Here is a 16,182-nt window from a genome sequence, read left to right as displayed (position 1 = left end):
TGGAAATCAAGTAAATGTCCTTCAATTGGGGAATGGCTTAGCAAACTGTGGTATATGTATGTCATGGGACACTATTGTTCTATTAGAAATCAGGAGGGATGGGATCTCAGGGAAGCCTGGAGGGATTTGCATGAACTGATGCTGAGTGAGATGAGCAGAACCAGAAAAACACTGTATACCTAACAGCAACATGGGAGTGATGTACAACCTTGAAGGACTTGCTCATTCCATCAGTGCAACAAGTGGGAACAATTTTGGGCCGTCTGCAAAGGAGAGTGCCATCTGTATCCAGATAAGGAGCTGTGGAGTTTGAACAAAGTTCAAGGACTATTCCCTTTAATTTAAGGGGAAAAAAACCCAGATATCTTATTGTCTGATCTTGTTACCTCTTAGACTTCATGTCTCTTCTTTAAGGATATGATTTCTCTCTCACCACACCCAATTTGAATCAATGTACAACATGGAAACAAAGTAAAGACTGACAGATTGCTTTCCATGGGGGGGGGGGAGTAAGATTGGGGGGAAAATTGTAAAACTCAAATAATATCTTTAATAAAAATAAATTTTAAAAAAATTAAATTAAATTAAATTAAAAAAATAAACTTTACTCTTCCCTACTTTCCTTCATACCTGATTTTCTTGGAACTACTGTTTACAGAAGATGAGTTTGCTGCAGACAGGTCACAGAATTCTACAGTAGCAAAATTGGCGAGGAGGCCCTTAGGGACCCATTGTATAGATTAAAACCCTAAATATGCCAAGGTTGATCCATCCCCGTCACAGAGATGGAGTGACTTGCTTAATTGTTATATTAGCCTGGGGAAATGGTAAAGTATTAAAAAGATGCTTGACTGAGCTGGGAATAATTGGGCAAGTGAGGAGGAGAAGTGATTACTGACTGAGGTGTAGAGACATGCTTTGTCCTTACAGTTTTTTCCTCCCTTTTACAAGCACTCTATGTGTGTGTGTGTGTGTGTGTGTGTGTGTGTGTGTGTGTGTGTGTGTGTGGTGTGTGTTTTATTACATTCACAGATGCCTGGGATTTTGCCATTAGATTTTTATTCCTTTAGTCCAAGGAAAATGTAAACAACTGGCAACTCTTACTAGTCATTCGTACTGTATTTTTGAATGAAGGATTTAGGAGCAGGTTTCAATAATGAGAAGGGGAGAGAAAGAGTGGGTACTAAGAAAAGATAAGTAAGGAGTACTAGGAATAGTAAGAATGGGGAGAAAAGAAGCATCAGTTTGGGAAGTTGAGAAGGAAAGGTATTCCATGTGCCAACCACATTAAATGCTTTTTACAGATATTCCCTCATTTGATCCTTACAACCACCCTGTGAGACAAGTGTTATTAAGATTAACAATTGAAAGTTGAGGAAAGCATAGAACAGGGAGACAAAAGATGGTCCAGACAAATTGCTAGTTAGAAGTTATTACCAGAGAAGATTACCTGGGAGTTGATGACAAGGACCAGATCGAAAACTTGCCAGTCATGACTCCATCAGTGTTGACCCACATGATGCCAAGGGGGTCACTTTGATAATCTTAGATGGGAATTAGAATGAAGATCCTAGCTACTCTAACTAGATTCAGTTAATTAATGGGCCTTTAGGCAACTATATGGTGCTTTGGATAGAGTGCTGGACCTTAAGTCAAGAAGGCTCAGCTTTCTGAGTCCAAATCTGACCTTAAGATGCTTACTCTGACCCTGGACAAGTCGCTTCACTCTGTTGCCTCAGTTTCCTCATCTGTAAAATGAACTAGAGAAGGAAATGGCAAATTGTTCTTATATCTCTGCCAAGAAAACCCTAGATGAGGTCATGGAGAGTCAGATATGACTGAAAAATGATTTAGCAGATGTATATAGATATAGATAGATGTAGATATAGATATAGATATAGATATAGATATAGATATAGATATAGATATAGATATAGATATAGATATAGATATAGATATAGATGATATAATAAAATTTAACTAGGAGTGGTTATAGAAATCTGAACCTGAAATCAGGAAGATCTGAGTCAAATCTAGCTTCAGACACTTATGAACTGTATGATACAGGGCAAATCATTTAACTTGTCTACCTCAGTTTCCTCATCTGTAAAATGGGAGCAATAAAAGCCTCTACCTCTCAGGTTCTTTTGATGATCAAAGGAGATATCTGAAAAGTACTTTGCAAAATTTAAAGAGTTATACAAATACTATAATTTTATTAGAATTAGTATTAGAATTATTATAATCAATAATCTATAATGCTAATAACATTAAATTAATAATTATTATAAATATTACATGTCCTATGAATTTAAGCCAAGTAAAGCATGAAGGATCAAACATATTTCTGAAATTGGGGGTCAAGGAGGGGAAGAGTAGCAAAATAGAAATTCAGGTAAAAAACTTGAAAAATTTGTATTCAGAATTTGGCTTAGGTTATCTGATTTAAAGTACCAAAATAATAAAGGTTGGCTCTGGACCAGGATTTCTCCTTGCTTTTTGCCAAGGTAGAAAACCAGAAAACTGAGAGAAGAGACAAGTCCCCACAAGCAAGTAAATGCAAAGGAGGGACCATGAAGGGTGGTTGGCACAGACTTTGCAGTGAACAGCTGTGATAAGTCCTGATCCAGGCAATGAAAAAGTTTAAGCACAAACCATGGGAAAAATCAGCACCACTGAAGATGGGAGAGAGAACAATTCTTCCACCCCTTCATTCCCCTGGAACCAAGGAGCGAGTCAAATGTACCATTGGGGGGAGGGGCTAGGTGGTGTAGTGGATAGAGTCAGGAGGACCTGAGTTCAAATCTGTCCTCAGACACTTAATAATTACCTAGCTGTGTGGCCTTGGGCAAGCCACAACCCCATTTACCTTGAATAGATAGATAAGATGATAGATAGATAGATAGATAGATAGATAGATAGATAGATAGATAGATAGATGATAGATAGACAGATAGATAAAATAAAAATGTGCTATGGGCTAACTACTTATTCTAAACTCCTTGCTTTTCTCAGCTTAGAACTATGATTATAATGTTATTAACTGAACTGGTTGTACCACTCACTGGACTGTACCCCAAAGAGATCGAAGAAAGAGGGGGAAAAGACTAATATGTATAAAAATATTGACTGCAGTTCTTTTTGTGTGACAAAGAAATGGAATTGATAGGGCTCATACAAAATGGAATTTATCAATTGAGGAATGACTGAACAAGTTATGGTATATGGATGTAATGGGAATACTATCATGGTACAAGAAATGGTTTTAGAGAAACCTAGGAAGATATATAATTCAACCAAACTACTCTCTCCAAAATATCTTACCTCATACTTGCCAAACCTAATGGCTTTTTCTCAATCCTGATACTTCTTGACCACTTTTGGTCTTTGAGACTATTGATCACCCTCTTCTCATTGATGTTCTCTTCAATCTAAGTTTTTGTGACACTACTCTCCTGGTTCTGACATCTTTCTCTAAGCACCTTTGTTGGACCTTCCTACAAGCCATAATCACACTAACCATGGGTGTTCTCAAGGGTTCTGTCCCAAGTCTTTTCTCTCCTCCCTCTTTACTATTACATTTGGTGATCTCATCAGCTCCCATGGATTCAGTGATCATATCTATGGCGATTACTCTCAAATTGATCTATCTAGTTCTACTATTTCTGCTTACCTCTAATGTCACATCTCCAACTGTCTATTGGACATCTCAAAATGGATTTCCAGTAGACATCTTAAATACAAGATTCCCTGTGATGTTTAAGAAGTTTGAGAGACATAATTTCTGGGTAAGTAGTCATTTTATTTATAATGCTAGCATTTTACTAATAAAAGTGTCAATGACACACACGCTTAAATGCCAATGACAAATCATGACCCTGGGTTCACAGTTTTCTATGTCCTTGGAATGGTGATTTTCCTGAAGGTGGCAAACAGCTCTGATTGGTTAACAATTAATGTGAGAATTAATATTCTGATGAGAGATGAACCTATTCTGATGAGGGATTGGGGGATGCAATTTTTGTTATATCATTCTCTTTTAAATCTTGGCCAATTTAATCAAAGAATTTATCCTTATCCATCCTATGTAGAAGGCTTTCCCACCTTAGAGTAAATTCTTTGTAAGGTTGGGTGGAGTCAATTATATTGAGAAGAAAGTTAATTCAATTTCATTATCAGAATTGTCCTTAGAAGTCTCTGAAAAAAATCCCACTCCAAATTCAATAATTGATTATTAATAGAAGGGAAAAATAATAATTTCCCTCATCCCAAAATGAAGTCATTATCCTTTTTCCTCAACCCCTCCCCTCTTTCTAACTTCCTTATTACTATTGAGGATACCTCCATTCTCCCAATGATCCAGTTTTATAATGTAAGTATCATTCTTAACTTCTCATTCTCTGCCTTTAAACTATTGGCTCCATGAGATCAAGGGCTGTCTTTTATCTTTCCTTATATTTTAAGCACTAAGAACAGTATTTGACTTATAAAAGGGACTTACTATTTACTCACTGACTGATAAATATGAAATAAGGAGTGAAATGAGATGAACCAGAAGAATAATTTATATAATAATAACATCTTGAAGACAAAAAAAAATTGAAAGACTTAAGAGCTCAGATCAATTCAATGATTAACTGTTATCCCACAGAACAGATGGTGAAGTATGCTATCTACCCCTTGACAGAATGATGATGGACAGAAGGTAAAGCAGATAGACATTTTCAGTGACAATCATGTCTTGCCTTTATTAGAGTTTCTTTTTTTCTTTTAGTGGTTGCTAATTAATTTTGGATTCTAAGCGTATTACACAGAAACAATCAGTTTTCACAGTAACTTTCAATACCAGACCAACTTATGTGACAAAATGTATTATTTTCAATTCATGGTCAATGTGGGAATTTATTTTATTTCACTGTACATATGTTACAAGGGGTTTGTTTTTGTTTTTTCAAAGGGGGAGTATGGGAAAGAGAGAAAATGAGTGCTTATTAATCAATATTTATTAATTTATTAATTAATGTTTATTAATGAAAATTTTAATTAAAAAAACAAATCCCTGCTTTTTTCTTGCTTCCTGGAGAAAAAGTTCATCTTCATAGTATATATTTTCTTTTTTCAGTTCTAGCCTTTTTTTAATTAAAGATTTTATTTATTTTGAGTTTTATAATTTCCCCCCCTATTCTTCCTTCCCTCCCCTCACCCCCACAGAAGGCAGTCTGTTAGTCTTTACATAGTTTCCATGATATACATTGATCTAAGTTGAATGTGGTGAGAGAGACATCATATTCTTAAGAAAGAAAAATAAAGTATAAGAGATAGCAAATTACATAATAAGATAATGGGTTTTTTTTCTAATTAAAGATAATAGTCTTTGGTCTTTGTTCAAACTCCACAATTCTTTCTCTGGATACAGATGACATCTACATCACAGATAGCTATAAATTTTCCCCGATTGTTGCACTGATAGAATGAGCAAGTTGATTAAGGTTGATCCTCACCCCCATGTTGCTGTTAGGGTGTACAGTGTTTTTCTGGTTTTGCTCATCTCACTCAGCATCAGTTCATGCAAATCCCTCCAGGCTTCCCTGAATTCCCATCCCTCCTGGTTTCTAAAAGAACAATAGTGTTCCATGACATACATATACCACAGTTTGTTAAGCCATTCCCCAATTGATGGACATTCACTTAATTTCCAATTCTTTGCCACCACAAACAGGGCTGCTATGAATATGTTTGTATAAGTGATGTTTTTACTCTTTTTCATAATCTCTTCAGGGTATAAACCCAGTAGTGATATTGCTGGATCAAAGGGTATGCACAATTTTGTTGCCCTTTGGGCATAATTTCAAATTTCTCTCCAGAAAGGTTGGATGAGTTCACAGCTCCACCAACAATATATTCGTGTCCCAGATTTTCCACATCTCTTCCAACATTGATCATTGTCCTTTCTGGTCATATTGGCCAGTCTGAGATGTGTGAGGTGGTACCTCAGAGATGCTTTAATTTGCATTTCTCTAAAAAGTAATGATTTAGAGCAATTTTTCATATGACTATGGATCATTTTGATCTCATCTGTAAATTGTCTTTTCATATCCTTTGCCCATTTGTCAATTGGGGGGTGCCTTTTTTTAAAAAATTTGACTCAGTTCTCTGTATATTTTAGAAATGAATCCTTTGTCAGAAATACTAGTTGCAAAAATTATTTCCCAATTTCCTACATATCTTTTGATCTTGGTTATAGTGGTTTTGTCTGCGCAAAAGCTTTTTAATTAAGTGTAATCAAAATTGTCTAGTTTGTTTTTAATAATTTTCTCCATCTCTTCCTTATTCATAAACTGCTCCCCTTTCCATAGATCTGACAGGTAAATTAGTCCTTGATCTTCTAATTTGCTTATAATATTTTTACATGTTCATTTTTTAGTTCTAAACTATTAAATGTGATAAAACTATTGATCAATATAAATCCAGCCCATCATATATATCTTTACTTAAGTTTCAGTTGAATGTATAAAATATATAGTTTCCCCCTTTAGTTTATAATTTCATTGAATTTAATTGTAGTACAATTTCTAGCAAGAAGAGTTTAATAAAGGTTTAGATCAATATTTGTTAGAAGACAGCTAGGTGATTCGGTGGATGGACAGTGGGTCTTGGAATCCAGAAGACCTTAGTTCAAATCCAGCCTCAGACACTAACTAGTTGTGCAACCTTGGAGAAGCTGCTTAACCTTTCTGACCTCAATTTCCTCTTCTGTAAAATGAAGATAATATCATCTACCTTCCTAGAGTTGTGAGAATAAAATGTAATAATATTTGTAAACCTCAAAGTGATATATTAAAGCAAGCTATTACAATTTGGACAGTTAGATGGTGCAGTAAACTAGCTTGTATTAAAAAGGACCTGAGTTCAAATTTGGTTTCAGATACTTACTAGCTGTGTGATCCTGGTTAAGTAACTTAACCCTATGTGCCTCAGTTTCCTCATCTTTAAAATAAACTGTGGAAAGCAGCTAGATGACACCCTGAATAGTGCACCAGCCCTGGAAGCAGGAAGCCCTGAGTTCAAATGTGGCCTGAGACACTTAATAATTGCCTAGCTGTGTAACCTTGGGCAAGTCACTTAACCCCATTGCCTTAAATAAAAAAAAAAATTTTAAAAATGAGCTGGAAAAGGAAATGGCAAACCACTCCAGTATCCCTGCCAAGAAAATCCTAAAAGAAAAAAAAAAGAAAAAAGAAAAAAAAAGAAAATCCTAAATGAGGTCATGGCAAATTGGGCACAACTGAAATGACTCAACAACAAAAATTATCGTTATCATCTTAATGAATATTAAGAAAAATAAGTCTTCACCATCCAGTTTAGCACCATGCCTGCACATAATTGTTGTTGCTATTTGTCCAGGACAATGACATCAGTAAGGCTGATGCCATGACAAGCAGATAAACTGTATTTGAGTGAGAGGGTTCCATGTTAAGTCACCAACCTCTCTTTCTCCTCCAGAACCATCTAACTCCTAGAGGACTGGAGATGGTCCTGAGTACAAGGCAATCAGGGTTAAATGACTTGCCCAAAGTCATATAGCTATTCAGTGTCGTGTCTGAGGCTGGATTTGAACTCATGAACTCCTGTGTCTGGAGCTGATGCTTTATCCACCATACTACCTGGCCACCCCTATACAGAGAAATACTGGTATTTAATAAATATTGAATGATTGAAGCAACAAGATGCAATGGAAAGAGTATCAAGTCTAGAGTCAGATGACCCTGAGTTTGAATCCCAGCCCTGCCACTTATTGCCTGTGTGACTTTTAGTAAGTTCAATAACTCCTCTGTGCCTTTATTTCCCCATCGGAAAAAATCAGGGAGTTGGATTAAATGACCTTAGGGTTCTTGATACTCTTTATGTCAATGGTCTTGGGGAAAATACTCAGGGAAGCCAACATAGCCCCAGAAAAAAGACAAGCAAAGCTGGCAAACCTCTGCCTCACCTTCAAAAAGAAAGCCTGAAAAAAAAATAATTTTATTTATTCATTTTTCCAACCACATGCAAAAAAAAAATAGAAAGAAAACCTGGACCCAGAAGGGAAGTGAGGAGCTAGGGTAAAGGAAGGAGGAAATGAGTGTCCCAGATAATTACAGCCAGGCTCTGAGGCTTTGCACACCAGTGCCATCAGGTGGTTATAGTCTTACTCACATCTCTCAATTTTTCTGCTACACAGATGCCTTAATTTGGAATCAGAGGATCTTAGTTTAATATTCAGCTCTTCCATTTGCTCTGTGTGACCTTGATTTTTCCTGAACCATGAAATGAGGGAGCTGCACAAGTGACAGTTAAGTTTTAGTCTAGTTATTCTAAGTTTATGCTAGCCTTTATTCTAGACTCCTACTAAGAAGTTGTTGCTGTTCAATTGGGACCTCATTTGGAGTTTGAGATATTGGAGTGGTTTGCCTTTCCCTTCTCCAGCTCATTTTACAGATGAAGAAACTGAAACAAACAGGGTGCAGTGACTTGCCCAGAGTCTCATATCCAGCACATGTCTGAGGCTGGATCTGAACTCAGATCTTTCTGATTCTAGGTTCAGGGCTCTATCCACTGCATCAATCAGCTGTCTGAGTTCAAATTTGACCTCAGATACTTATGATTGCCTAGGAAGTCAGCTGGGTGGAGAGTGTAACCTGATCAATCTCTAAGTGCTCCACAGAAGTTGCTTCAGCCACCTTCATGACTATTGGAACACACTGTTCTCATCCTCCTATTCTGATGGGGGAAGTCTTCACATGCTTAGGATAGATATCCCCCTATCTCACTGATGGGTCTGAGACCTGCCAATTAACCTCAACCTTCATTAACCTATCTGCTGAGACAGTTTACCAGACCATGGCCACTGCACATGCTATAGCTTCTTGAAGCCACAGGTGAGACATTTTAGTTATGTGATCCTGGACAGGTTACTGCATCTGTTTACCTTAATCCACTGCAGAAGGAAATGGCAAACCACTCCAATGTCTTTACTAAGAAAATCCCAAGAACGAAGTTGGCATTCTACAATCCAGGCTCACAAAGAGTCAGAGACAACTGAACAACAACTAGATAGTAACATCCTGGAGGGCAGAGGCTCTGTTTATTTATCTTCCCCAGCAGTTTAACACTGTGCATTCCACAAACATAAATATCTACGGGCGGACAGGTGGCCCAGTAGAGTCAGGAGTACCTGAGTTCAAATCCGGCCTCAGACACTTAATAATTACCTAGCTGTGTGGCCTTGGGCAAGCCACGTAACCCCACTGCCTTGCAAAAACTAAAAACAAAACAAAGCATAAATATTTATTTAAATGAATTGATGCAGTTTAGATTGTTTACCTACTAAGAACACTCCCTCTACCAGTGAAAGTCAGCACCTTTTCTAAAACATCATCTAAAGAGAGCTCCTTAAATCAGAGATATCAAATGCCCAACCCATAAAACATATAAAACTCCTGAATGTGGCCCAACCAGATTAAAACTGGAAAATAACTAACAAAATAAAGAAAAATCACAATAAAATATAGTGTCATGTCTTAAAACTAAGTCAGTAAAGCATAAAATAAGATATTTACATAAGGTTACTTAAGGTGCTTACATAAAGTTTGTTGTTGTACAGTCTTTGAGATTCCCATTTGGGCTTTTCTTGGAAGAGATACTGGAGTAGTTTGCCACTTCCCTTTCTAGCTCCTTATATGAAGCAAACAGGATGAAATGACTTGCCCAAAGTCACACAGCTAGTAGGTGTCTGAGGCTGGATTTGAACTCAAGTAGATGAGTCTTCCTGATTCCAGGCCCTGAGCATGCCCCTACATAAAGTTTAGTACTCCCAATTTCTATTTTGAGCTTGCCATCACTAACCAAAAGCCCTGACAGGTCAAACACAGGGTAATATCATCAATATATTTCAGGGGAAGATTTTTCTTCCTTCAAAGTCATTTCACCATGAACTACGCCTAAGATATCTCTATAATCCTTTTAAATTAAGGAGTTAAAAACTTGAATGATAGTAGTACTTAAAGCATTTGTGCTCCAAAATAGCAACAACAATTACCTACATTCCAAGGTGTTTTATGGTCTAAAGCAGTTTATATACATTATTGACTTTTGTTTCCTGCCTCTCAGTTTTGTGAGTGTTGGATGTGCTATTTTTTTTATACTGGTCAGTGTGATTTCTAACATTAGGGAAGTCTATTTTATAACAACAATACCAAGTCCTTGAATATGAATTCCTAAACCACTGAAATATATCTATAAAATGATTAATTTTTGTGTCAGATTAAGTGCTTTGAAGTTGATCTTCAGTTAAGGGGGGGGGAGAGTAATCAAGAAAAAACTGTGGCTAGCATAAGAGGAAGAGGTACCTTGATAATGCAGAGAAAAGCAAAGCTGTCTGCCATCTTGAAGCTTCCTATATTAACTGTTTGTTTTTTGTTTTGTTTTTTTGTAAGGCAATGGGGTTAAGTGACTTGCCCAAGGTCACACAGCTAGGTAATTATTAAGTGTCTGAGGCCGGATTTGAACTCAGGTACTCCTGACTCCAGGGCCAGTGCTCTATCCACTGTGCCACCTAAGCTGCCTCCCTATATTAATTAATATAATATAATCTATTTGCTAAGTAGATGCTGAGCTCCATTGTTTCTAGTGCTGAAAGATGGCAAATTGTATTGGGTCCTCCAAAGTAGATGCCTTTAGGACAAGCCCCTTATGGCCCTACTCTAGTGATAACTCTTGTAAATATGATAAATATGAGAAAAATCACATATGACCAAGAAAGGTCTAGCGGTTATTTTCATTCGTGTATACAGTAGAGTGCTAGGTCTGGTGTCAGGAAGACTGATTCACTTCCTGAGTTCAAATTTGATCTCAGAGACTTACTGTGTGACTCTGAGCAAGTCACTTAACTTTATTTGCCTCAGTTTCCTCATCTGTAAATTGAGTTGGAGAAGGAAATGGCAACCCACTCCATTATTTTTGCCATAAAAAAAAATCTTAAAGGGTGTCACAAAGATTTGAACATAACTAAAAATGAGTGAACAACAAATCTGTTATATACAAGGCATAACTAGGAATATAAGATAGTTTTTTAGTAATTTAATTAGGACGGCATTGAATAAATAGATTAGTTAGATAAACCTGTCATTTCAAAAATTATATTTGGTTTTACCAACCCATGAACAATAAATATTACTTCAATATTACTATATCTAACTTTATTTGTATAAAAAGTGTTTTATGTTTATATTCATATAGTTTCTGTGTTGGTTTTGGCAGGTATACTCAGATATTTTACATCTTTTACTTATTTAAAATGCTCTAAAACAATATAGATTAATATTGTTGACATATATGCAGTTTCCCTATTTTTCTCTTTTGATTAAATCTATTTTAGTTTAACTTTATCTGAGATCATGATTACTACCCTTGCTCTTTTATATAATAAATTCTGCTCCTGCTCTTTGTTTTATTTTATCTTTCATTTTTAAAGTGTTTCCTGAAATCAACATTGTTGAATGCAAATTTTTAAGCTACTATCAATTTCCATTTTATGAGTAAATTCATCCAATTCACATTCTAAGCTATAATTACTTGCTGTTTGTTTTCTTCCTTCCTATTTTTCCTCACTATCCTTCTTACCCTATTTACCCTAAACCTCTTTGTTTTATTTCTACCTGCTACCTTGATCTTCTGTTCCTTAACCTACCCATTCCTTCAAAAATCTCTCTTATCCTCTCCCCCAACTTTATTCCCTTACCATATTATTCTTTTCTGAATTTAGAAGATTTGTGTATTTTTCTTAGATATATAGTTCCTTATTTAACCTATTCCCAATAAAAGTAACATGTTCTTCCCCCTGAAACTCTGTCAGTTCATAAAAAATGTCCATTTTTCATTCAGGATTATGCTTAACTTTGCTGAGTAAATTGCCCTTTGGGGTAATCCCAGTTCTTTTGTCTTGTGGATTATAATATTACAAAATCCATGGTGTTTCAACATGGTAGCTGCTTGTGTAATCTTTATTGCAACTCCATGTTATTTAAATTAAATTTAAATTCTTGTTGCTTCCGATATCTTCCCTTATCCTGGGAGTTTTGTAACTTGGCTATTATATTACTGGACTCCCTTTCAAGTACCTTGACTCTTAATCTCTCTCATCACCACAACTGAATCTGTTGCCAAATCTTATTGCTTCTACCTTCATATTATTTCCTGAATGTATCCATTTCTCTTCTCTGACACTGTCATCACCCTGGTTCAAGCCCTCATCCCACTATGCCTGAAATAGTCCAATAGCCTGTAGGTTGATCTCCTTGCCTCAAGGTTTTCCCACTCCTATGCAACCTTCACTCATCAGTCAAAGTGATCCTCCTAGAGTGCAGGTCTGATCATGTTAACAACTCCCTCACCCCCATTCAATAAACTCCAGTGGTTCCTAATTACCTCTAGAATCAAATATAAAAATCCTCTGTTTTGTTTTTAAAAGCTTTGGTCTGGCCCCTTCCTATCTTTTCTTTTTTTTTTCCAAGGCAGTGGGGTTAAGTGGTTTGCCCAAGGCCACACAGCTAGTTAATTATTAAGTGTCTGAGGCAGGATTTGAACTCAGGTACTCCTGACTCCAGAGTCGGTGCTCTATCCATTGCGTCACCTAGCCGCCCCCACTTCCCATCTTTTCAGTCTTCTTATAATTTACTCTTGCTCCACTTCTTCATTCCAATGACACTGGTCTCTTTGTTCCTGGAACAAGACACTCAGACCTTCTGAGTCCCTTAACTTCCTTCAAGTTGTCATTAGTCTCACCTTCTATAAGAAATTGTTCCCAGGCTTTTTTAATGTTAATATGTTTCCTCTGAGATTATCTTCAATATATCATGATTATATAGATAGACATATAGACAGACAGACATTAATAATGGTTGGATACACATAGTTGTTTACATGTTTTCTCTCCAGTTAAACAGAATTCTTTGAAAGGACTTTTTTTGTTTGTCTATTTATTTGCTTTTCTTTGTATCCTACATGCTTAGCAAAAAGTGCCTGTCATCTAGTAAGTACTCAATAAATGATTGGCTTTGTGACCCTTAGCAAGTCACCTAACCACTCTTTCCTGTGAATAACTCTCTATGACCACAAATTGCAAAGAAAAGTGCTGACCTTCATCGATGGAGAGTTTCCTCATGGGGACTTTCTTGTATCCATGAAATCACTCATCCCATCATTATACTTTTCCTTAAGTCTTCTCTAAGGACTTTACAAATTTTATCTCATTTGAGTCTTATAACAATCTTATGAGTTGAATCCCATCTTATCAAGGCTGAACTGGATTGATTGACTGATCATCCAGCTGGTATCAGAAAGCAAGATTTAAAACCCAATGTCTCTCCTGATTCCATGCACCGTACTCTTTTCTTTGGTCTACTTGACTAAGGTAAATATGCAAAGCACTGTCTCTCAAGATAAACATATCTAAGTACTATAACAGAGATGTATGAATGCTCAAAAGATTGGGAACCTAGATTTGGTTGGTAGAAGCCAAAGGATTTATGAAGGAGGTATCATAGAGAAAGCAGATGAGGCAAGAAGTAAAAGGCATCCAGGGGGAGAGTGTAACAAGAGCCAAGGTGAGGAGAGGGAGGTTTATTTTTTAATTTAAGTTGAACCAGAGAACCGATGCTATAAATAGGCACAGTACTAATGTCAGCTATTACAAAGATTTACAGAGCACTTTACTTGGTAGTAAGCTCAGCAGATGTTTAAGGCAGTTCCACCTAGTTTTATATTTCAATTTATTGTAAATAGTTATCTCAAAGAAGGCATTCTCTCAGACTGGACTTTATCAACTATCTCTCTGACTTAGGATGATTCAGACTTTCCCACTGAACTTGGCAATGATGAGAAACCCCTTTAACTCATTTGATTGATGGCTGAGCTAGTTCAGCAAATTGTCATTGTATCAAGTGCCCTAAGCAGGGAGCACATTGAAAGACAGAAACAAATCGTTTAGTTTATTAGCCTGCTCATCAAAGTAGAGTGTGTAGTCTTGGATATAGGCAAGTAGACAATGGAAGGCTTTAAAACTTATTAAATGTATAATGTACTGTCTCTTCAAGTTTGTGGTTACAAACTGATAGATAAATGAATGACTGATACTGCTGATCCACTTTAAATTCTTTTCCTGTTCCAGTGGAGGTCTAATCCATCCAATCTATTCATGGGATCACCCTTTGTCACCAGTTGAGCCTCTGGATATTCAACTGTTCTTGTACCATACAGCTGACTTCAGAGACACTTTAACAACTTAGTGAAAGAAAATTTAGAACCGCAGGAGTCCCCAGCTGCTACTGAAGGATGCTGAGACAGGGAAAGGCAGAGGTCACAGGTAAAGAAGGTTATCACCTTGTAACCAGAAACAAACAGTGATTCAGTGGCTGATTGGTGAGGGTTTCCCTTTGATTAGTGAAACTAATTGACCTGCCTGAATCTGTTTTGCTTGATAATATATTTAAACACTAATGGCAATTTGCACTGATAAAAAAAAAGTTCCATATATATTGCAGCAAAATAGTTATAGCAGCAGTTTTTGTGGTAGCAAAAAACTAGAAGCAAAATAGACACTTATTGATTAGGGAAGGGCTAAAATAATAATTGTGGTGCATGAATTTAATAACACTGGACTGAAAGAAATGAAGGATGTGATGAATATAGAAAAGCATGGAAAGGTTTATATGACCTAATGCAGAGTAAAGCAAGCAGAGTCAAGAAAATAATATATTAAATGACTATAAACGTAAATAGAAAGAGCAAAAATTGAAAAAAATTATAAAGAACAAAGGAATCCTTAAAGAAGAAATATTAGAAAGCACATCCTCCACAACTTTGCAGTTCCATACTATGGAATACTACATATATCATCATATTTTTCTTCCACATATTAATCTGCTTTGCTGATTTTTCCCCCTCTTCCTCTTTCTTTTTTTCTTTTAAAAATAATTCTGGGGCATCTAAGTGGCGAAGTGGATAAAGTGCTGGCCCTGGAGTCAGGAGTACCTGAGTTCAAATCCAACCTCAGACACTTAATAATTACCTACCTGTGTGGCCTTGGGCAAGCCACTTAACCCCATTGCCTTGCAAAAAAAAATAAATAAATAATAATTTCCTCCCTTTTTTTAAAGGATGGTGGGGATCTACAAGGAGGAAGCGGAAGATACAGTAAAAGATTTAGGCAACATAAAAAAGAAGATATCAAATTTATTTTTTAAATGTAATGCTAAAAAGAAACAAAATATTTATTCATATAATTTCTGATTACCATTTATGTTTATGAAGACTCTACCAAAGTTCCACATTTTGGGAATATTTTTAAAAATTTAAATCACTTACTTTCCAGAAAAGTTTTCTAAAAATGAAGTTTCTCTGGGCTATGACTTTAAGTTCTGCCAATAAGCAGGCTATCCGCCCTAATGTATTGTCTTTAAGAAAGAGTTCAGATTTCAGTTGACTGAATAGTTGAATCATCTTTTCAGACCTATAAAAAGAACAAAAACAAATTCCAGGGAGTTCAAAATGTCACAGGAGCACTTTATGGAAAAATCACTTTATGTCTATTCTTAATCCCAGTTCCAAAGGAGTCAGCTTTTTTTTTTACAGGCAAAGGAAGAGGCATCCAGGAGTTAGCTAAGGATTTTTATAGTCCAATATCTGAAAAAAGTAGTTTTTTCAGCTTATATAACATGCAATTTTTGGACTAGGAAGAATTACACTGACCCAAAGGAAGTCTTTGAACTGAACTAAGGAGAGAGATGCAGAGAGATAGAGCAAAAACTAGGAGAGAGGTGAAAAAAGAAGGGATAACTATTGGGTTCCTGCATAAGTTTTGTGGGGGTATCATGAGACCTTGAACTTAATGTAGTAGGTTAGCCTCAGAGAAAATCTCTGCTCTATGAACAGAGAATTCAGCCTGATAATATTGGGTCCTTTTAAGACCAAAAGATGTTTCAGAAAGATTTTTTCTCTCCAATTCTCCCATTCTGCCATGACTAGTTATTACCTGGCAACCATTTATTACTGGTTTCTTTATTATGTTTTAAGTTGTGCTGATTTTGTTTCTCATTATATACAATCTTGAACATTCAATTTATATACTGCATGTTTATATAATAG

General features: G+C 36.2%; 1 protein-coding gene across 4 annotated transcripts in view; it reads right to left on the bottom strand.

The window, feature by feature from the left end:
* C2H12orf56 (chromosome 2 C12orf56 homolog) overlaps positions 1-16,182 on the bottom strand; it is a 116,674-nt gene that overhangs the window by 27,022 nt on the left and 73,470 nt on the right. For all 4 annotated transcript variants that reach the window (XM_074220785.1, XM_074220786.1, XM_074220787.1 and 1 more), the window contains exon 6: positions 15,403-15,547. In XM_074220785.1, coding sequence (XP_074076886.1) covers positions 15,403-15,547 — 145 coding nt within the window. The remainder of the gene's footprint in view (positions 1-15,402; positions 15,548-16,182) is intronic.

This window comes from Macrotis lagotis, chromosome 2 (assembly GCF_037893015.1).
Source record: "Macrotis lagotis isolate mMagLag1 chromosome 2, bilby.v1.9.chrom.fasta, whole genome shotgun sequence".
NCBI lineage: Eukaryota > Metazoa > Chordata > Mammalia > Peramelemorphia > Peramelidae > Macrotis > Macrotis lagotis.
The sequence above is the reverse complement of the archived record's forward strand: the minus strand, read 5'-3'. Positions and strand labels throughout refer to the sequence as shown.